The following is a 22,752-nucleotide window of genomic DNA, read 5'->3' on the forward strand; positions in this document are numbered from 1 at the left end:
TTTCTGAGCAGAGTTCTCCCCTCTCCCCCCTCCTGCCCCCCTCATACATGGGTCAGTCTAAATGTCTGGCTGTAAGGATCTTTGCTTGGTGGTTGCAAGTGAGAGATACAGTTCAAGTTGTACTTGTTAGTGTCAGATGGAATCGTGTGTTCTGTGGTTGCAGAGCCCTGTGCTGGACCTCCCTATCGGCAGCCCTGATTGGCTGAGCTGCGCCCGCAGACGTCTGGAGGAGGAGTTGGGGGCAGAGCAGAGGAAACAGGAGGAGCAGGAGAGACAGCTGGAGGTCTGTGGTGAGACTCTGCAGCTCCTGGTCGACTCCATCAAGAGCATTCTGTCCACTCACAACCGCCAGCTGGGAGACGTCAAGCACCTGCTCCGAGCTATGGCCAAGGTCGGGCTCCTCTCATTTTAAACAAGTCTCATTTATATGTGTGTTTATGTAATTCTTCAACACACAGGACACAACCCAGTGTTGTTACCAAGTCCAGTATTTCATTTCTTTCATTCTAAAGCATGAAATACACACATAGGTGGGATCGTTATTAAAATTATGCTGAAATACTTGTTATATATCAATATGATAGTTATGAAAAATTTAATTATATGACAAAGACAGTCCAAAAGCTCCACAAAGATTCAATGAAAATGATAAGCTGTAGGAACTTTCAGTTTAATCTTTTATTTTTGTGCAATACATGAACTAGAGACGGTCCAATATATTTAACCCATATTTGTCTGCTGTTGTGGCCGATATCCAGCTGAGCATTAAAATCTATAATACAGACCGCATTTATCTGAAGTTTATTTCTAAAACTCACTATCATTTGTCGTTTTTTGGGATTTAATGCTTTTTTTTTCCTTTAGTTTGCTCAAAAAGACAAATCTGACAGATGGCTGATAACAGATGTGCCATCTCTAACTTCAACCTAAACACACGCTAAGACATTTCCAGCTCATCTCTGGACCATTGCTAAAACACTGTACTTCAATAGATGTCATTATCATGACCCCTGAATAGAGATTTAACTGTACAACATGATTCAAATGAAGTCTCCTTTCATAAAGTCACTCCTTGTTGATATTGCCCATGTTCAATGTCTGACTGCTGTGGCCCTGATGCTCACCTGCAGGATGAAGAGGCTGCTCTCACAGAGGGGGAGGAGATGGTGTATGAAGGCAGTGTGAGACACTTCCTGATGGAGTACAAGGCGTGGCACGACAACATGCAGCTGGCCCTGTTCACCGTGCTGCAGGCCAGTGGGCAGCCACGCAGCCAGGAGCAGCTGGAGCTCCTGGAGGAGGTGCCCAGCACACTTAAGGAGCTATTGCCCCAGACCCAGAGGTCAGTCGGGGGGGGGGGGTCAGGGGGGAGTCACCTGGTATATTTAGGCTTGTCAACTTCATGTAACACCCTCTCCGGACTCCTCATCACACTTCTAATAATGTTGACTAGTTGTAATAGTTGTAATAATATGTTGTAATTCTGTGTACTGTTTTGTGTGTAGTGTGTATAATGGGCTGGTGGGCTTCGCCTCTCCTCTGGTCACTGACAGAGACACCGCCTGCAACAGTCCAGTCAGCACTGCCCACACCACCTTCGCCACAGGTACCTGCGCACACACACACGCGTATGCACACACGTATACATCTTGGGTTTCCATACTTGCAGGGAACATTACATTGACTTAACTATAGTCACTACTTGTCTATCCTAAAATATAATCTTATCTCACATAACCAATGTGAACCCAGATGTGAACTTCAAACCATGTAGTTGATCTCATAATACAGGATTTATGTCATGGGGGCCTGGTGTTTGCCCCATAAAGGAGGCAGGTCTCCATGATGTGTACACACACTGCCTCCACGACTCGGCCTGGATCAGTGTCAGTGTTTATCTCATAATTCTCTGAATGTGCACTTTTTGAGTAGTTAAATGTCTTTACAGGGGACAGATGCCCGACTGTAGTAGTGAGAATCTACATAATTGCTATGACCGTTTTAGGTTCTTTCCAGCTGGTTTGGTTTCTCTCCTGTTGGTCATAGTGCCTCTGGCTGCTTTGATTGACTGTTCAACTGCTATCATTAACGTGTAATGTTTACCTCTTATCTGGGGACACAGATGTCATGCTTATGAAAAATAAATGAAGCCATGGTCATGTAGTATGTTTCATTAATTTCACCTCAGAGGCTCTTTTACAACAGGAAATGAAAATGCAGTGAGTCATGGCTTCATAATGTGCAGTCAAAGTACACACATAAATATATATTCTGACCTTTTTTATAGATTACTAAAGTGTTTTTTATCCCATCAGCCGTGCGGTGCAGCCTGGTGAAGACCCAGCCAGACTCCATGTCCCAGAGTGCACGCAAGGCCCTCCCACGCAACATCGCCACGCCCACTGACACGCCCCCAAGTGCTTTAGTGGTGAACAAAGGCCTGAACCCCAGTCCCAAGAGGGCTCTGCGGGACCCCAAAACGGGCCGAGGTAAGCTGCTGCCCCCTTGTGCTCTCTGCTGACCCCTCACTCTCTGCTGGTCTAACCCTGTGTGCTGTGTGTGTGCAGCTGTGCAGGAGAGGAACTCATACGCCGTCAGTGTGTGGAAGAGGGTCAAGGCCAAACTGGAGGGCCGCGACATCGACCCCAACAGGAGGATCAGCGTCACAGAGCAGGTATCCACCACACACCATCACATGTATCTCCTAGCATCTACTTGAACCTCTATATCCCTCCCTATTTATTGTCAAATATTTGACCTTCTATTCTACTACAACTATTCCTGCACTTGGCAAATGAAACATTGAAATCTCATTTGGAGGACAAATGAAGGTTCTCATCTTCATTTTGCCAACAGCCAAAGTGAACACAGTGAGGGTAGAATCAGGGGCCATAGCAGAGTGGTAGAGCACTTATTTTTTCAGTTCAATTCCATAAATGATGTCTTGTGTCGTTCTGCAGCCGTTCACAGAGCTTGTCTGTATATGAATGTGATGTGTCGGGTGGACTGTTGTTGAAGAGCAGGTTAACACGTACTGTACGACAATATTCACTTAATGTGTGCTTCAAAGAAGTATCATGCAGCATTGTTGGTGTGTTTAGGAGCCAAGCTTTTGAAACTAGTTTGTGTACATTTGCAGTCTCCCCCCACGTGCCGCCTGCCCTCCCTGTCTCGGGTGTACTCAGTTTTGTTTGTGCTTAGGTGGACATGGTGATTAAGGAGGCCACCAGCCTGGAGAACCTGGCCCAGCTGTACGAGGGATGGACCGCCTGGGTGTGAGCTCACACTGCTTCTTGTCTTTGGTCCAGCGAAGGCTTGGAGATCCACCAGACTCGTGTGGGTCTGGGGGCACAGCCGTACCGGAGCACACGGGGTAGGAGCTGGAGGCACCCCGCGCTCCTGGCACCCCTCGCCGGCAGCCGCACGACCCGCCACATGAGGGCCAACACAATGCCCTCTTGGCCTGCGGTCAGCCCGTCTTTCTGGGTGTGGGTGGTAAAGTGCTGTGGGATGGGAGAGGGGGACCGGCCTCTGCGCCCCCCCACACCTGCACAGCCTCTCAGACGTACCCATAAACAGTGCATCCCGCTGGGCCCCTGCAGCTCTGCTCTGGGCTCATGGTCCTGGAGAGGTCCAGGAGGAGGGGACTAAAGCTCAGCGGGACATAAACTACTCGGACATGTTTGTGACCCATGTGAACCTAAAGAACAGGACTGTCGAGCAGCCTGCTCTGACATAGCCACAGGCTGCTGTCTCAGACTCCACTGTCTGTAGCACCGTGTCCTGTCGCTCAGTGCTAGTGTTTTCACTTGTCTATAGATAAATTGCTTTCCTCGTGTACTCGCCCCAGCCCTACTGCCTGCTTTTTATTAACCTTCCTTCTAGTTTTACCTTTTTAGTGGGACATTGGTTTGGTGCTGGTGAACACAATTTCTTATGATTTTATTGGAATTTGTTTGATGCTAAATAAATCTGAAAGTAAAAACGTGTGCTGTGTGTTATCTGTACAGTAATATGTGGGGGGGTGGGGGTGGGGGATAAAGATAAAAATAAAATCTTTGGATTTTGTCAAATCCAAAGATCTGGTGATGGGTCACCTGCTCCTTCACAGAAATGAGGGATGGGTCAAATGCAGAGTTTTCCATATATTTAATATATGATTCGACACAGGGCTCCCATATGAAGTATCCAGGTTTATCTAAGCAATAAGAGATTGTCCCACTCTGGTGTGTCGTCCTGTGTCCTCCTGTGTCCCCTGTGAGCTGGCCCTGTGCTGGGGTTAATGATTGATGGACCACTGGCCTTTGTCCCTGCTCTCTTCTGCTCCTCTCAGCTCTGTCCCCAGTGCAGCCATGTCCCAGCGCGTGTGTGTGAGTGACTTCGAGGAGCAGGCCCGAAAAGTGCTGCCCAAAGCCGTGTACGATTACTACCGCTCTGGTGCTGATGAGCAACGCACTCTGCACGACAATGTGGAGGCCTTCAACAGGTACGGCTCTCGCTGTGGACTGCGTGAGAGGCTGTTAACCAACACATGTCCACATGTGTTGGTTAACAGCCTTTGCTTTTTAGAATAATTTGACGTGTGTGTATATATATGTATATGTATATAATATATATAATATATATATATATATATATATATATCTCTTTAGATTTTACTGTAAGATTTTACAGAAATATTGTACTTGTTTTCTTTTATCTACAGCTATATGACATACTTCACCAGATTGTTTGTGAGAGTAAATACAAATTAAAGTAAAATATAAATTGTGAGGCTATCAAATAATTTTCCATATTTAGTGATAAAAGCAAACATTGGACATTTGTACCCTTCAAAATGGTTCTTTAGTGTTTTAAAGTCTTAAAACCTTCAGCTTTTAGATACTGATGTCAGTAAATCATTGAAAATGTGCTTTGGTAAATTTAATGGCGCGTCCAGATGCCTCCATTCCAGAAGTTTGTGCATTCTGAGAAGAGCATACTAAAGGCTCTATTTGTTTTGATATTTAAAGTGGCACCATATAAGGTTTCTGGTAGCGTGCGTCTCCGTGGAGATGGAAAGTTTGATCTTCCAAGTAAAATATTTTTATCATTGTGTGGAATCTTCCGCAATGGGACTTTGATTCCAAATATTTAGAAAAGGAATTTTAAACTGCTGTACAAGAGGCTGGAAATGTAACTATCCAAATCTTTCCAACATCAGCTCAATCCTGATACATTTGTCATTTTGAGAGTATTTTTATTATTTTATTTTTTGAAATGCCTTCATGTCAGTACAGTATAAAATATTTGTTCTGCTACTGTGCAGTTACTGATATTGTCTGATTTAATGATTCTAACATCCAGCAAAGCTCACACATTAAAGTTCTGCCATAGTAAGGTTCACAGATTTAAGTGTTTTGAAAGGACAAAATAAAAATAAAAAAATGCAGAACAGGTACGATTTTTTAATGTATCAGACTGTTGTGTGGAAAAAGCTTCATTGTTAAAGGTGCACTTTGTAACTTTGGAATAAAGAGTCTGTCCAAAATGATACAATTTCAGGCACTCATGGCCAAATTGCAGGTCAGATCCATGGAGAGGCAAACCCAGAGACAGAGACTTTATTAATCCTGGGGGAAATTCATGTTTTTCTGCAGCAACATTTCCACTGGGGCTCTCAGTGTCCTTTGTGCCTCGGTCAAAGGTCTGAGTGCAGTTTAACAGGAGGACTGGTCAGGGAGGGTCAGCAGATCTGTGTCAGGGCAGATTGAGGAGGGTTTTTGGAGCTGCTCTCACTCTTGCTTTACTTTCTATTGAGCTATACTGAAATCATTTTGAGACACAAAAAATAATCCACTGGAGGCAGTTCTAATTGCAGAATCAGAAAGCATTTATTGATGGACCACATTTAACAAACAACAAAACATTTCCCAGGAAATACAGAAAAGTACAGAAGCAGAGAATCAAAGCACGAAGCAGACTGGACGAAGACCAGACAAAGATCAGACCAAAACACAAGTCCTCCCATGATATGCCCACATACTTTCTTTTTATCAGAAGTACAATTTTAATTTCCTGACTGTAAATAAAGGCAGGTGAGGGGGGTTGGCACAGCCGGTTGGCAAACAGTCCAGTGCTTGTATAATGTCTGCACCCATGGGACACTAGTATGCTGCTGGTAAACTCTGATCCTGGACTAATAAGTCTTATAACTTTAACTTCAGTATGATTTAATGTGAAATACAATACAATAGAATTATGAAATGAAAATGATGTAACTACGGTTCTGTGAATCCCAGAAGAGCGTCAGAGGGTGGTGCTGAAAGGACTGAATGTTCCCTTCACACATGCGCAGTTCGAGTAGTAATACCAAATGAGTCACACATGGATGACACCCCGGAATGTAATATAGTCCCCCATCATCCATGACTCTATTCCTACAGAATCTTTTCGTGGAGCCACAAAGATCCTGAGTGACAAAGTATCTCTGGCAGTCATCTGGGATTCATAGAACCATAGTTACATACATAACTTTCGTTGTATTTTATCCCTCCTGACTTGAAGAACCACACCAAGAGGATGAGGAGAGACCACAGTGATGTTGTAGAATCTGGCAAATGTGCTAGTGAAGCCCCAGATGTTGCAGCACATAGCTGCTCATGAAGGGGAGACCCCTCAAGAAGGATGGGCCCTCACATCAACTGGAACCCTGTAAGCACAGTGAATGACCTCAATAATCCAAGTGTGAAGGCGCTGTGTGGAAAGAGGACAGCCCTTCTTAGCTCCTCTGTAACACAAACAGCTGGTCTGAACACCTCGTACTTGCCGTGGCTGCAGTATAAGTTTCCAGTTTTCACAGCAGGCATAACAACTGCAGCTTGTCCCTGGCCTCTCCAAGCAGGCACACAACTAGATCTGGCTCAAACCCAGGCAGACTCAAAGGTTTGGTACAGTGTGAACGGGACAACAGCTTCAGTACAAATGCAGTGTTCAGCTACAGGATAACACCAGAACCATCCGGACTCCACCCGAGACAGATAGGACTGACACAGCCACAGTTGGAGGCATTGAGGATTGGGATGCCATATTTGAACCCCAAATGAGACAGCAGATCTCTCCTGGCCGGGAGACGCCACAGGAGACTGCAACTCAGACTGTACAGCAGTGGAAATCATGGTCATGTTGGCCAGTATGGAGCCATCAACAACAGTCTGTGGCCTTCCTGGAGAACCCTCTGTAGGGTCGACCAAATCAGGGGAAGACGGGGGAAACCTTTTCCCAGAGAGCCTGGCTCTCTGGAGAACTATGAGGGAGAACCATAGAGTAAGTCGACTCCTGTGAAGCGAACAGATCCACCTCTGCCTGCCCAGAAGGTTCCAGATCACTCAACTAGAAAACTTTATTATTCATATAGAAACCTTTAATACTGACCTGACATACCATACAGACAATTAGAAAATCATGAAAAAGTTCAATATTTTTTGTCACTCATTTCAGAAAGTCAAACCCACGATGACATGAAGCTTTCAAACTTCACTCTCATTTTGTAGATGAGCTGCAGTTTTGGTTATTCACTTTTATCATGCCCTTATCCTGAGGCCTTAAATGATTCAGTGTTCAGTGTTGTGCTGTCATGTCCTCTTCCGTCCCTGTGTACTCCAGTAACTGTCCCTGTGTACTCCAGTAACTATCCCTGTGTACTCCAGTAACTATCCCTGTGTACTCCAGTAACTATCCCTGTGTACTCCAGTAACTATCCCTGCTCCTGTGTACTCCAGTAACTGTCTCTGTGTACTCCAGTAACTGTCTCTGTGTACTCCAGTAACTGTCCTGTGTACTCCAGTAACTGTCTGTTCCTGTGTACTCCAGTAACTGTCCCTGTGTACTCCAGTAACTGTCCCTGTGTACTCCTGTGCAGGTGGTGTGTGGTCCCCCGTGTGCTCCGAGACGTGTCCTCAGTGGACATGTCCCTGAGTGTCCTGGGACAGCGGCTGAGCATGCCTGTGTGTGTGGCCTCCACAGCCATGCAGAGGATGGCCCATGCTGACGGGGAGGTGGCCACAGCCAGAGGTACTCTCCTCATACGTGTACACAGTAGGTCTGTGTGTGTGTACGCTGTAGGTCTGTGTGTGTACGCTGTAGTCTGTGTGTGTGTACGCTGTAGGTCTGTGTGTGTGTACGCTGTAGGTCTGTGTGTGTGTACGCTGTAGGTCTGTGTGTGTGTACGCTGTAGGTCTGTGTGTGTGTACGCTGTAGGTCTGTGTGTGTATGCTGTAGGTCTGTGTGTGTGTACGCTGTGTGTGTGTGTGTGTGTTGTGTGTACGCTGTAGGTCTGTGTGTGTGTACGCTGTAGGTCTGTGTGTGTGTACGCTGTAGGTCTGTGTGTGTGTACGCTGTAGGTCTGTGTGTGTATGCTGTAGGTCTGTGTGTGTGTACGCTGTAGGTCTGTGTGTGTGTACGCTCTGTAGGTCTGTGTGTGTGTACGCTGTAGGTCTGTGTGTGTGTACGCTGTAGGTCTGTGTGTGTGTACGCTGTAGGTCTGTGTGTGTGTACGCTGTAGGTCTGTGTGTGTATGCTGTAGGTCTGTGTGTGTGTACGCTGTAGGTCTGTGTGTGTACGCTGTAGGTCTGTGTGTGTGTGCTGTAGGTCTGTGTGTGTACGCTGTAGGTCTGTGTGTGTGTACGCTGTAGGTCTGTGTGTGTGTACGCTGTAGGTCTGTGTGTGTGTACGCTGTAGGTCTGTGTGTGTGTATGCTGTAGGTCTGTGTGTGTGTACTGTGTGTGTACGCTGTAGGTCTGTGTGTGTACGCTGTAGGTCTGTGTGTGTGTACGCTGTAGGTCTGTGTGTGTGTACGCTGTAGGTCTGTGTGTGTGTACGCTGTAGGTCTGTGTGTGTGTACGCTGTAGGTCTGTGTGTGTGTACGCTGTAGGTCTGTGTGTGTGTACGCTGTAGGTCTGTGTGTGTGTACGCTGTAGGTCTGTGTGTGTATGCTGTACAGGACCAGTCTAAAGTCTGGACACACTTTTTCATGTTTCTTCATTTACATGAATATTTATTTACATCATAGATTCTCACTGAAGGCATCACAACTATGAGTGACACATGTAAAAAAACAGCCTTTATCTTTTGCTTTGACTCCTGCCTTCCTCTCTTGACATCTCTTCATCATGCAGCTCACTGAGAGAAGGACGAGAGTTTCCAGTTGTTGACAAAGGGTGATCATATGATCATATCCTGTCACATGTTCTTTGGGACATGTCATGTTGTGACTGAGTGAGAATGAGTGCCTCTTTTGTAAGCACAATTACATATATATATATATATATATATATATATATATATATATTTTTTTTTTTTAAATCGTTAATTGCTGTTGTGTTGTTGTGTTGGCCCACAGCGTGCAGGGCGGTGGGCACAGCCATGATGCTGAGCTCCTGGGCCACCTCCACCATAGAGGAGGTATCTGAGGCTGGAGGGGGGCCCGGGGGGGTCCTGTGGATGCAGCTCTACATTTACAAAGACCGTGAGCTCAGTCTGTCTCTGGTGCGGCGCGCGGAGCAGGCCGGCTATCAGGCCATCTTCCTCACAGTGGACACTCCGTACCTGGGCCGCAGGTGGGATGACGTGCGCAACCGCTTCAAACTGCCCCCCCATCTCAGGTATGACCACACCTCCCATCTCAGCTATGACCACACCCCCACCTCAGGTGTGAACACACCCCCATCTCAGGTATGACCACACCCTCACCACAGGTATGACTCTATCACTCCACGGTACATGAAAAGGTGTGTGACTGTGACTGGTAGCGGTCAGTGAGTGTGTAGACCTGTGCAGCAGTCACACTTGTGCCAGTCTGCCAGGGCAGCTGTGACTGTCAAAGTGGCAGCACACGAAGTCATTGAGGAGCTGATAAATAATAATGAAACTGTGACATTACTTTGAAGATCTTGAAAAAGTAAGAAAATTAGAATCATGATGAGAGTGACCAAAAACATCAAAACAAAAAGAAAAGCATGGGGTGCACCAACTCTTTACAATACTGTCCCCTCCTCACCCCCACCCGAACTCTGAGCTGACCCCTCCCCCGCCTGTCTGTGTGTGCAGCATGTCCAACTTCTCCGCCCCCTCCCTGTCCTTCTCCGAGGACACTTACGGAGCGGACAGTGGCCTGGCCGTGTACGTGTCCAAAGCCATCGACCCGTCTCTGAGCTGGGAGGACGTCCTGTGGCTCAAGAGGAACACGCACCTACCCGTCATCCTCAAGGGGGTCCTCAGTGGTCAGTATGTACAGTCTGTACAGCCGCCCTCTGACCATAAGCTTGCAGATTCATGCTGTTTACAAAGCACACACCTGACCTGCCTGACTGAGAGTTTATATACAACACTGTGCTAATTGTCCTTGTAAAGCTCCTGTCCTGTATGCAGTGTTGGGAAGGTGACTTTTAAAATGTATTCCCCTACAGATTACAGATTACATATCCCAAAATGTAGTTTGTAACAGAATCCATTAAATTACTTTAGGTGAGTAATGTAATCTGAATACTTTGGATTACTTGATTTGCTGTAGAGAAGCAAAGACGAGGAAATGTTCACATAAGATGTTTTGTTAAAAGACAATAAAAAGCCCAGTCCTGTTTTAGTCCTGTTTAGTGTTTTAGTCCTTTAGGTTTAGTAGTCCTGGTTTAGTAGTCCTGGGGTTTAGTCCGGTTTAGTCCTGTTTAGTCCTGTTAAATCCTGGTTTAGTCCTGGTTTAGTCCTGGTTTAGTCCGGGTTTAGACCTGGTTTACACCTGGTTTAGCCCTAGTTTAGCCCTGGATTAGTCCTGGTTTAGTATGGGTTTAGTCCAGGTTTGGTCCTGGTTTTAGACCTTGTTTTAGACTTGGTTTAGATCTAGGTTAGATCTAGTCTAGACCTGGTTTTAGTCCTGGTTTAGTCCTGGTTAAAACCTAGTTTTAGACCTGTTTTAGACCTGGTTTAGATCTAGTTTAGGTCTAGTTTAGACCTGGTTTTACTCCTGGTTTAGACCTGGTTTTAGACCTGGTTTTAGTCCTGGTTTAGACCTGGTTTAGACCTGGTTTAGACCTGGTTAGGATCTAGTTTGGACCTGGTTTATTTTCCGGCAATGAGTGGAATTACCAAAAAAAAAAAAAGAAAGGGTTTAGCCCAAAATGTGAAAACAGGAAAATACCTCTGTGTAATCCATTTATTTCAACAAAGTAACTGTAATCCAATTACCACTCACTGAAACAGTAACTGTAACCGAATACAGTTACTCATAATTTGTACTCTGATTACGTAACTCCGGTACATGTAATCTATTACTCCCCAACACTGCCTGTATGGCCATAAAAAGATTTAGTTTTTAAAAAACATTTACATGGAGAGTATTTCTTTGAGAGTATTTCTGGTCATTCTGTTGTCCATTAGACTGCAGACTCATCTTTTCAGTTTTATACATAATAATATGAACTCATGTGTCAGTGTCGTTTCCTCATCACAAACAGACCTGGAGTTATTAAGCCAAAGGTGTTCGTTTTTGTCTTCTTATGTACTTTAACTTCTTAGGTTCTTTTTAAAGACAGAACAGTAAAGTGTATTTCCCTTGTTGACATGTTTCGGCTGCTCGCTGCAAGTCATCTTCAGAACTGTCACAGTGTTGTTCTGAAGATGACTTGCAGCGAGCAGCCGAAACATGTCAACAAGGGAAATACACTTTACTGTTCTGTCTTTAAAAAGAACCTAAGAAGTTAAAGACCTGGAGTTGTGTTTTGATCCATTCACAAAAGCTTAGCACACAAACCCTGCACATTTAGACTGAGTTCTTTTTTCAATATGTCTTTCTGGAGGATGAGTTTTAACTGTGTGTGTGTAGTGTGTGTGTGTGTGTGTGTGTGTGTGTGTGTGTGTGTGTCTGTGTGTGTGTCTGTGTGTCTAAGCGGAGGACGCTCGCCAGGCTGTGGACTGTGGAGTGGACGGGATCCTGGTGTCCAACCACGGAGCACGGCAGTTGGACGGGGTGCCTGCTACGGTCAGTCTGGAGACACAACTGTCCTCTGGGTCACTACAGGGGCGGGGGGATCAAGAAAAAGTGTCAGTAGTACTTTAAAATGTTACTCAGGTACATCCATCCATCCATCCATTTTCGTCCGCTTATCCGGGGCCAGGGTCGCAGGGGCAGCAGCCTAAGCAGGGACTCCCAGACTTCCTTCACCCCAGACACGTCCTCCAGTTCCTCCGGGGGGACCCCGAGGTGTTCCCAGGCCAGGCGAGAGACACATAGTCCCTCCAGCATGTCCTGGGTCTTCCCCGGGGCCTCCTCCCAGTGGGACATGCCCAGAACACCTCCCGAGGGAGGCGCCCAGGAGGCATCCGGAACAGATGCCCGAGCCACCTCAACTGGCTCCTCTCGACGTGGAGGAGCAGCGGCTCTACTCCGAGCTCCTCCCGTGTGACTGAGCTCCTCACCCTATCTCTAAGGGAGCGCCCAGCCACCCTGCGGAAGGAAACTCATTTCGAGCGCTTGTATCCGCGATCTCGTCCTTTCGGTCACTACCCAGAGCTCATGACCATAGGTGAGAGTAGGAACGAAGACTGACCGGTAAATCGAGAGCTTCGCCTTTCGACTCAGCTCCCTCTTCACCACAACGGTCCGATACAGCGACCGCATCACTGCCGAAGCTGCACCGATCCACCTGTCAATCTCACGTTCCGTCCTTCCCCTCACTCGTGAACAAGACCCCGAGATACTTGAACTCCTCCACTTGAGGCAAAGACTCCCCACCCACCCGGAGACGACAAGCCACCTTTTTCCGGTCAAGAACCATGGCCTCAAACTTAGAAGAGCTGATCTTCATCCCGGCCGCTTCACACTCGGCTGCAAACCGCCCCAGTGCACATTGCAGGTCCTGGTTTGATGAAGCCAACAGGACAACATCGTCTGCAAACAGCAGAGATGAAATCCTGTGGTCCCCAAACCGGACCCCCTCCGACCCCTGACTGCGCCTAGAAATTCTGTCCATAAATACAATGAACAGAACCGGTGACAACTCAGGTACAGGTACTTCCAATAATTACTACAGTCCCTGACAAAAGTCTTGTCGCTTATCCATTTTGTAGAAACAAAAGCTTATAACCTGACTTTAAATGAATTGATTGGTTTTAGAAATGTCTCATATGAAGCTAAAACCCTCCCAAATTATGCTCAATATACTAAAATAAATTTGCTTCACTGAAGAAAGATTGATCATTTAATGAACACAGAAAGGTCAGATTTTGGCAAGACAAAAGTCTTGTGGCCTTGTCATATGATGCACCCAATCCTAGATTACAGCCTCACCTGTGATCAGTTACTGATCAATCAGTTAGTGTTTGTGTATAAAAAGAACCCCAGCACACCAGACCTTCACATCAACTGCAACTTGACCTCTGACAACATGCCTAAGATCCACCCTGAGACCAAAGCCTTAATTATCAAGAGGCTGAAGACCAGATCCACTGCTGAGGTGGTGACACCTTCAATGTGTCTCAGCGTCAAGTACAAAGAATAAGAAAAAGATCTGAAATGACTGGAGATGTTTTTGACAAGCCCAGGTCCAGCAGACCCCACAAGACAACTGCTCGGGAGGACCGTTTGTTGATTTGAAAATCCAAGGCCCCTTTTCCACTGCAGCAGATAATTTGGGAGGGTTTTAGCTTTTATATGAGACATTTCTAAAACCAATCGATTAATTTAAAGTCAGATTATAAGCTTTTGTTTCTACAAAATGGATAAGCGACAAGACTTTTATCAGGGACTGTAAATGTTTGTAAAAAGTGTCAAATTAGTGGTTACTATAGTCAAATACTGAGAAATATTTCAACCATAAAATCTGATTGACCATTTATTCCTGTGCAGACCAGGTTCTGTTGATGTGTCCTTTGGCAAGACACTTTCATATCCCTGAATATGGTGTGAGTGCTGGTGGTTGGAGATTGGTAGCCTCAGTCTGTGTGGAGTGCTTGAACGATGGGTCAAATGCAGAGGACAAATTTATGGAGATAATAAAGTGACGTTAAACTTGATGAATAATGACTTGAGCGTAGAGCTTTGAGAGGTTTCCAGGAGACTGTAGTGCTGCTCATTTAGTGTTAGTACAGACCTATTTTTCATCTTGGTTGAATCTTTCTTGATAGCTCCTTTTTTAGTTCCAGTTTTTAAATACATTAATTGTGATTTTGTAAGTTTGATGATCCATTCAAGAGCAAATTAAAAAGCACACACAAGTAAATACTCTGCTCTAATTATTCCTGTTTTACACTCGATGATCAGATACTCTTACAGTATGAACAGGTGCTCCATGATGCTTGTTCTCCCTCTGCTCCAGCTGGACGTCCTGTCTGAGGTGGTGCGTGCGGTGGGGGGCCGCTGTGACGTCTTCCTGGACGGAGGGGTCCGGAGGGGCACAGATGTCCTGAAGGCCCTCGCTCTGGGGGCCAAAGCTGTGTTCGTGGGACGCCCGGTGCTCTGGGGCTTGGCCTGTCAGGTGATGCTCCACACTCCATGTTCATATGAGATTCACACGGTGCCCTCACTGGGACAGGAGCCCGTACAGTCCACGTGGTATTTTTATCCAACAGGAAAAGGCACAAATGAACGAGATCTGATCTACATGATCATAGTCACTTAAACTGAATTCTGTCAACTACTAAAGGCCAACACCTGCAGGAGTTTATTAATTGCAATTATCATAAATCCCCATTAAAAATTCCTGTGTGTGTGCGTGTGTGTGTGTGTGGTGTGTGTGTGTGTGTCTGGTGTGTGCTGTGTGTGTGTGTCTGTGTGTGTGTGTGTGTGTGTGTGTGTGTGTGTGTGTGTGTGTGCGTGTGTGTGTGTGTCTGTGTGTGTGTGTGCGTGTGTGTGCGCGCGTGCGCGTGCGTGTGCGTGCGTGTGCGTGCGTGTGTGTGTGTGTGTGTGTGTGTGCAGGGGGAGGAGGGCGTCACTGAGGTCTTGACTCTTCTGAAAGAGGAGCTGCGGTTGGCTCTGGCCCTGGCAGGTTTGTCTTTTTGTTTTTAAACGTACTTTTTTCCATTGAAAAGCATTTATAAAAGTGACTTTATCAGCGGTGTAGAGATTTGTTCAGTATTAGAACACGTGTTTACGTTTACCGCCTCACTGCATATTCTTAAACCAGTCTGTGGTTATGATCCACACTTGCCCTTCTGTGCTGCTCTGCTCTGAAGCTGTGTGTGTTACAGGCTGCCGCTCGCTCTCAGAGGTCAGCAGGGCCCTGCTGCGACGTCCAGAAGAGTTTTCACGCTTGTGAGAAACAAAGTACAGAGACTGGTTTCACTGAGTCAGGAGTCATCCATTTAAAGGTCCTATAATACAAAAAACTCTACAAACTGACTCTTGTGAAATTTAAAGGTTGTATAGAGGATTTTTTAAGGGAAGTGAAATACAGCGACAGTCCTTTTTCAAATGTTGTGCATGTGTGACACCACCTCCCTCCTCCACAGCTCCCTCAGTAGAAACACTCCTCCCGCCTCTTTACTCTAGATAATAATATTTTAGTGACCGACGCGTCAGTGTTTAGACCCTTCGTCTGCTTCAGTCACACCGCCGCTGGAAGGAATGTCCAAGAATCACCTCAGTTTGGCTTCGCTCCTTTTCCCCTTCTCTTCTTCTTTCAGCGACCTCAAAAATTGACTTTCTTTAGCAGCGAACTGGTCGTGGATTCTCGTCCGCCATCGCAACAAACTTTGTGCGAATTGCAAGGAAGCGACAGTTTGAAAAAGCCTCTAAGAACCGCTGCATAAACCACGTAATCCTCGCGCGCTGGCGAGTCAGTGACACTAGAAACGTAGGAAGTTTGATTGACAACCTAACAGCCAGTAGAAAATGAGGGAGCCTCATTATCTATTGGCTGATGTTTATCTGGCGTCACTACGTCCACAGTTGATAGATTTTTATTTTTTTGGTTTTTTTTGCTCATGATAATTTCAAGGCTGCTGCATCTCTGTAATGGTATTTTAAACTTTCATTGACAATTTGAAACAAAAAAAATAATAAAAATCCTCCATACAACCTTTAAGTCATGTTCTAATGCTGTTACCTCCTCAAAAACACACCTGGACTCGTGTTTAGTTTGAATAACTATTATAGTCTGTCTACATTTCCAAAGCTCAAAATGCTCTGTTTCACCTTGTGATGTCATGAAGTGGTACTTTTCAAGTGAATATAACGTTCATATTTATCAAACTTGTGTAACGTGTATCATTACTTTTTACATATTTTTATTTTTGGATATTTGATCTAGATTTGGGCATTGAAAAAAACATTTAAAATTAACTTCATATTTTTGGCATTAGATCAGAGACGTGCACACACACACACACACACACACACATACTGGACACACACGTTTATTCTTGGGGCTATATGGGATAAATAAGTGGCAGTAATATGGGCCTATACATAAATGCTATACCTAAACTAGGTGCCTCCAGCTATTTCTGAGCGAGTGATTTTGGCACACTGCGCCGCTTCAGAGCCGAGCGGCGGGCTACAGAAAGGCGGGGCTGTCTTCGGGGAGGGGCGGGGCTCAGGCGTCCATCAGGCTGAAGAGGGGCGGAGCTCTGGAGAGGGCAGGCAGCTAACCTCTGGACTCCAGCGACCTGTGGGAGGAGAGCCACTGTGACTCATTTTAAATTCCACAATCATGACCTATCTGTGACCCCTAACATGAGGTAAACATGTTCTGATCAGATTTAGCTTTTATTGGTAATTGTAATGCTGATTTATACTTTGGATTCTTTGGATTTTAAACTTTGGACATGATGGACCAGTTAGAATTTTGTTTCAGTTCAAGACAAATATCCAATCAGAAAGCAGAATGAGCCTCAAATGAATCCCTCATTTGAGTTGCCAGTTTCAAAGCTGAAATCCAGTGTGTTTAAACTTAAAATGTCTCTGTCTGATCTGAAAAGTCACTACCTAAACCCTTGCACCTGTCATGAGTCAGTGCTAGTGCAGCCTCTGCAGCTTAAGGAGGGAATTGTGGAGGTTCTGTGCTTTCACATGAGGCCTGGTCTGTCCAAATACTGAGACTGAGGCCCCGTTTACACGTACACAGGTATTTTTAAAGACGGAGACATTTCCCTCCATTTGTTCCCGTCTTTTACATGCAAACAGCAAATTCACCTCTGAAAATGAATCTTTCTAAAAACTCCGGCTAAAGTGGAGATTCTGGAAAACTATGGTTTGGCGTTTGGTGTAAAGTGAGATAAACAAGTTTTAGGAGCTGACGCACCAAAACTGGGCTACAGGTCTGAATGTAATCCAGGTGCTGTCCAGAGGCTTGGTGTAGTTATGATGGCATATTTATGAGAGTTCATGTAATGGAAAACAATGCTGTGTGCACAATGTTATTTTGGAAATGGACGAAGGGAAATATTAGTTTCTCAACATTCCCGGCTGTGTGTAAACGCAGACTGAGACACACTTGGATGTGCCTCTATCTGCAGATTAAGGCTCTAGACACACAGAGTCAGTTGTAATTATAGTCATCTTTTTTTTTTCAGAGCGCAGTCCTTTAAGCAGGTTTCAGGGATGAAGCTAAATTATGAAGTGATTTGAACCTAAGCATACCTGGAGAAGTGCTTGTTTCCTTAAATGATATACAATGGTGTTTTTCTAAATGCCAGAATAAAGCGTCATGCACATGTGTTTTTATTTCATTCACATGTGCAACCATTTTGTAAAAGAGCACACTAAACTCTAGTTATCTACCAGCACTGTGATGTCACTCACGAGTAGCTGGCGGTGTGCTGTCGTCTGCGGGCGCTCCTCATCTTCTCGAAACGCGCCTCCATCTCCTCGAGGACACGCGGCGTGTAGCGCACCACCAACTTCACTGTGCCCTGAGCCGCCTTCAACAGCTCCACCGCCTTCTCATGGTGCTCGCCCTCCACGCTCTGCAACACACACACACACATCACATGATCCTTAACCTCTTTTAACTCATATTTCATTTTGTGATTTTAGTCCATTTTATAGCTCTTTACAGTTTATAAATGAGACCGCTGAAGTGCTTTTAGTTCAACCAAAATGAGAGACAGGTCTGTCACCAAACTGCCATTGAATTCTAGATGCATAAATGTCTTCAGACGTGTTTGAATGTCTTGGAAAAACAGCATTTTTATTGGGAGTGGGCTTGATTTTCCACAGATCTAACCTGTAACTTTGTCTGGAGGCATCATTTGCTTGCCTCCAGTTTAAAATCTCCTTGGAGACAAGCAGGTGACAGACACTGTGCTAGAAAAATTCCACACCTCCGAGGATTACACACATATAACACACATGGGAAGAGAAATAACAATTAGCTATTGGGTCAGTCCGTATGAAATCAGCCGCCTCCCCTATGAGCCATCTCAGAATTGGCTGAAAAAAATTTCTAAAATTACCAAATAAAAGAATAGCTCAACAAGCAATAATATCAAGCAATTAGTGTTTAAGTCTATTAAAGATAAATGAACCTTTCTGCAGGTGGAAAAGTGCCTAAACTCCACCAAAAATGACCCATGACAGATCATATTCAAAAATTCTATTTGAAATGAAGGAAGTTAAGAGTAAATGTTTTTATTACTTTAAACTAATCTGAATATGCCAAAGTTTCTCTGGTAAAAATTTGATCAACATCTAACGGTGCCACATGGGGAACCAAGGGTCCAGAGAAGGGGCCAAAAAGATCACATTTGGTCTGTGACCAGATTTGAGACTCTACACCATCCACATGAAAACTCAGAAAAGTGTGAGACTGTTGTCAGAAATGGTCATTCTCTCAAATATTCAGGTTCAACAGTTAGTTTGTAAATATCTACTTGGAGTAAATAAATCATGGACCTCAAAAAAAATAAAAATTAAAAAAAACTGAGCGGCAACCAAATGTGACATTTTGGGGCCCACAGCCCCCTTAATAAAGACACACAATATTTGACAACAGATTTAGAATCTATGACCAGGAATCTACAATAATACAATTTTTCAGCTTCCTAGCTCTATTTTTATGAAGTTCTGGTCTCTCAAACATGTTTATAAATTAAATAAAATTTCAACGGGCCATAACTCAGGAACAACTCAAGGGATTGAGCTAAAATTTGAGATTCTTTCATTTGGTGATTTTAGAAATTTTTAGAACATTTTTTCAACCAAATCTGAAATGGCCCACAGGGGAGATTCCTTGAAAACAGCTGACCCTATTATTATTATCTAAAGAAAGATGTTTTTATTCTCATCGAGGTATCAGAATCGGTGTTGAGTATCGATTCTGTTCCTCATATCAGTATTGAAATGGAGTTTGAAGTGTGACTATCAGCACTACAGCGGTCAGTTTGGAGGCCTCACCACTCCGTTGACAGACAGCAGCTGGTCTCCTCTCTTGAGCCCTCCCTGCCGGTCAGCCACTCCCCCGGGGATCACTCTGGAGATGTAGATGGGGGAGTTCTGCTCTTTGCCGCCCATGATGTTGAAGCCCAGCCCCTCGTCCGTCTTGGGCAGCTCCACCACGCGCGGGTGGGCGTGGCCTTCACTGGCGGCGAACGCTGCCACTGTGGCCTGAAGGTCAAACAGGGTCAAACAGCAGTGGTCAAGCACAAGACAGACTGTGTACCTAACAGAGTGTGCAGAGTGGCTGCCACAGAGTTCAGCTCCAGTCAAATGAAGCTCATTGAGGCCCAGGAGTTATAGGAGCAAATTTGGATCCCAGTTCTATAGAAGAAATTCTGAGCACAGGTTTCATAACAGGTTTTCATAACGGTTAGCAGGTTAGCTATGTCCCTTTCTGTAAACAGTCTATGGCACAATCTCATTCACAACCAACTCCATAAAGAGCACGGACCTGTCCACTGTCAAGAAACACCCAAGACTCATTCTGCTTCAAACTGCTTTGAATGGAACGCTGTGTAAGATTATGTTGTAAAATGACAGAAACTTGACCTCTCTCCGTCCCCAGATATGAGGTAAACATGTTCACATCCAATCCAGCGTTGACTGTAATGTTCATTTATTCTTTATTACAGAAACATGTTGTTTATTTTACAAATTGGTGTTTTGACTTAAGATGATTATCCTCTAGCTGCAGGTTAAAACTTTAGAGACACAGGTTCAAATGTGACTGGAGTCACTTTTTTAAAACTGGAAGAGAGCAGGATACACACAGGAAAATATAAAATATGACCAAAATCGTTGACTTTGTTCATTTGAAGTGTGTGTGTGTGGGTGTGTGTGCCTCTGTGTGGGAGTACCTTGGCCACAGCCTGTGCGCGCACCTCAGGCCCCCCCACGATGTCCAGGGTGTCGTAGAGCTGCTCGTACACCTGCAGCACACAGGGACCAGTCACACACACACATCACAGGGACACAGAGATGGAGGTGGAGGGAGAGGAGTTGGAGGAGGGAGTGGAGGTGGTGTAGGAGGGAGAGGAGGGAGAGGAGGTGGTGGAGGAGGGAGAGGAGGTGGATGTGGAGGGAGAGGAGGCAGAGAAGGGAGTGGAGGCAGAGAAGGGAGTGGAGGTGAGGAGGGAGAGGAGGTGGTGGAGGAGGGAGAGGAGGGAGTGGAGGTGGAGGGAGGAGGTGGCCGTGGAGGGAGAGGAGGCAGAGAAGGGAGTGGAGGTGGAGGAGGGAAAGGAGGTGGTGGAGGAGGGAGATGAGGGAGTGGAGGTGGAGGAGGGAGAGATGGTGGTGGAGGAGGAGGGAGTGGAGGTGGAGGAGGAGAGGGAGTGGAGGAGGAGGAGGTGGAGGAGGAGGGAGAGATGGTGGATGGAGGAGAGGAGTGGAGGTGGAGGAGGAGAGATGGAGGTGGAGGAGGGAGTGGTGGAGGAGGAGGGAGTGGTCATGTTCTGGGACATGGGTCAGAGGAGTAGAGTGGGTGGAGCACCTCTCTGATGGCGGCGCAGAACTTGCTCTGGAGGACCCTCTGAAGAGCCTGGAGTTTGGGTGGAGGCAGCTCCCCACTCCTCTGTAACCGGTCGAGGAGCTCCACCACCCTGCACACATCTGACCAGCACACACACAGTCACTGACCGTACACATATCAGATCACACACACATCTGACCACCATACGTACACTACACACACACACACGCGCGCGCACGCACACACACACACCTGATCACCCCCCCACACACACACGCTTGATCACAAACACACCTGATCACATACACACGCCTGATCACACCCCCCCACACACACACCACCTGATCACACACACACACCTGATCACACACACACCACCTGATCACACACACACACCTGATCACACACACACCTGATCACACACACACCACCTGATCACACACCACCTGATCACACACACACCACCTGATCACACACACACACCTGATCACACACACACCACCTGATCACACACACACACCTGATCACACACACAGAGGGAGTCAGTGACCACACATCTGACCAGGACCACGGTCTCCTTTGTGGGAGACATGATCCATGTGTCTGTCTGTGACCTTGGACTTGGACTTGTGGAGGTTTTGCAGCCTGACTCCACACCTGCTGTGGCACGGACACACTTTCTTTAACGTGTCAAGTGAAACGTAGCCTCTTGTTATTATCACATTTTGGACGTCACTCCATTCAAAATCTGAAAATGATGGAGCAGTGATGGGCACTCTGTGGACACACTGCGCCCCCACAGGGTTCCAAAAAGATCAGTTTTCATTGAAAGGTTTATTGAGGAAGAACGCACGTTAAAAGTCACTGTTTACACCGGCCCGAGGTCCGAGCGCAGGGATGCCGCTGCGCACGGCACGTGATGCGTCAGAGCAGTCAGGAATGACCCCGTAGAGCCTGTGGGGAAAATGTAGCCTGTTCTTTATTATAGTCAGACCCGGAGCGTCAGCGCGCACGGGACCAAAGGAGAGGCTTTGTCCACAAAGATGAGCGAATAATCGACAGAAGATGTCAAAGGGAGCGATACAGATCAGTCCATCTCATCACAGATGTGGTATTTTATGCGTCCTACCCCCACAAACCCTATTCCTGCGGGTAGTCGCGCTGATTCACACACGTAGGCTACAGCACTGGGCCTCCGGTCACTGGACTTGTGGTCACCAAACAGATGCGCACAGATGTGGGGCCGCGGGGGACCTACCTCTCTCCAGACACAGCGGCTCTGTCATGGCTGCCATATCAGCCTCCTTGCCGGTGTGGTAGTAGGACGACATCATGGTGAGCCCCTGGTCGAGTGCGTAAAAGCCCGGAATCACGCTGCGTGGATGAGGTGGGCGAGCGGTTGTTCAGAGCGCGTCCATGCTCAGTGATGCGCCAGCTCCAAAATGACAAGCCCACACGGCGCTGCGCTCCCGAGCTGCGGGGAGAACCACCGAGGACTGCACCGACAGCAGTCCACGGCCCCAGCGCTACGTCTGTGGATAATAGAGGCGTTTAAAGGGCCAGCGTCCTCACTGCGCTGGATCAGTCATATTTTAATGTTAAGGTTTTAACAACACGAGCAGATTTCAGAGAAAAGACGCACGGACATTAGACTACATTTCCAACAACTGAATATGCAGTGTGGTCATTTTATGATACCTGTTTCAAAGGAAGATTCCTCCACAGATGCTTGAGGACCAACATGCACCATCAGCTGATGTTCTACCAGTGTCTCTGATCCAGTTCCCCTTTAATTGTTCCATGGACACACTCAAATAACCAACCCTACACACAAACTCAATCTGTGTGTGCACATGTGAATGCAACAGGAGAAAAAACA

At 46.1% G+C, this 22,752-nt stretch overlaps 3 protein-coding genes across 4 annotated transcripts in view; 2 read left to right on the forward strand and 1 right to left on the reverse strand.

Annotated features, from left to right (window-relative positions):
* smg1 (SMG1 nonsense mediated mRNA decay associated PI3K related kinase) overlaps nt 1-3,985 on the forward strand; it is a 42,798-nt gene extending 38,813 nt beyond the window's left edge. For both annotated transcript variants that reach the window (XM_055152382.1, XM_055152383.1), the window contains exons 59-64: nt 164-391; nt 1,131-1,342; nt 1,506-1,606; nt 2,316-2,489; nt 2,568-2,674; nt 3,202-3,985. In XM_055152382.1, coding sequence (XP_055008357.1) covers nt 164-391; nt 1,131-1,342; nt 1,506-1,606; nt 2,316-2,489; nt 2,568-2,674; nt 3,202-3,279 — 900 coding nt within the window. In that variant the 3' untranslated portion in view covers nt 3,280-3,985. The remainder of the gene's footprint in view (nt 1-163; nt 392-1,130; nt 1,343-1,505; nt 1,607-2,315; nt 2,490-2,567; nt 2,675-3,201) is intronic.
* A 367-nt stretch (nt 3,986-4,352) lies between these two features.
* On the forward strand, nt 4,353-16,161 carry hao1 (hydroxyacid oxidase (glycolate oxidase) 1). Its single transcript, XM_020933185.2, has 8 exons — nt 4,353-4,486; nt 7,901-8,052; nt 9,380-9,641; nt 10,087-10,259; nt 11,919-12,010; nt 14,346-14,504; nt 14,945-15,014; nt 15,217-16,161. The coding sequence occupies exons 1-8, from the start codon at nt 4,353-4,355 to the stop codon at nt 15,282-15,284; spliced, it is 1,110 nt and encodes a 369-aa protein (XP_020788844.2). The 3' UTR covers nt 15,285-16,161.
* A 126-nt stretch (nt 16,162-16,287) lies between these two features.
* Nucleotides 16,288-22,391, reverse strand: lin7b (lin-7 homolog B (C. elegans)). Its single transcript, XM_020933217.2, has 6 exons — nt 22,132-22,391; nt 20,895-21,013; nt 20,263-20,334; nt 19,364-19,573; nt 17,771-17,934; nt 16,288-16,635 (listed from the first exon to the last, which is right to left on the reverse strand). The coding sequence occupies exons 1-6, from the start codon at nt 22,205-22,207 to the stop codon at nt 16,614-16,616; spliced, it is 663 nt and encodes a 220-aa protein (XP_020788876.1). The 5' UTR covers nt 22,208-22,391; the 3' UTR covers nt 16,288-16,613.
* Between the last annotated feature and the right edge of the window lie 361 nt (nt 22,392-22,752).

Source organism: Boleophthalmus pectinirostris, unplaced genomic scaffold, assembly GCF_026225935.1.
Source record: "Boleophthalmus pectinirostris isolate CB_2022bp ecotype Guang Dong unplaced genomic scaffold, ASM2622593v1 HiC_scaffold_17, whole genome shotgun sequence".
NCBI lineage: Eukaryota > Metazoa > Chordata > Actinopteri > Gobiiformes > Gobiidae > Boleophthalmus > Boleophthalmus pectinirostris.

Bases quoted from the DNA above. Each gene is read 5' to 3' on its own strand.
- hao1 (XM_020933185.2), top strand. From the start codon at position 4,353: ATGTCCCAGCGCGTGTGTGTGAGTGACTTCGAGGAGCAGGCCCGAAAA. The intron at 12,011-14,345 runs GTCAGTCTGGAG...CCTCTGCTCCAG, and splicing joins TGGACGGGGTGCCTGCTACG to CTGGACGTCCTGTCTGAGGT. The intron at 15,015-15,216 runs GTTTGTCTTTTT...TGTGTGTTACAG, and splicing joins GTTGGCTCTGGCCCTGGCAG to GCTGCCGCTCGCTCTCAGAG.
- lin7b (XM_020933217.2), bottom strand. From the start codon at position 22,207: ATGATGTCGTCCTACTACCACACCGGCAAGGAGGCTGATATGGCAGCC. The intron at 20,335-20,894 runs GTGCTCCACCCA...TGTGTGCTGCAG, and splicing joins TCTGCGCCGCCATCAGAGAG to GTGTACGAGCAGCTCTACGA. The intron at 17,935-19,363 runs GTGAGGCCTCCA...TGTGTGTTGCAG, and splicing joins TGCTGTCTGTCAACGGAGTG to AGCGTGGAGGGCGAGCACCA.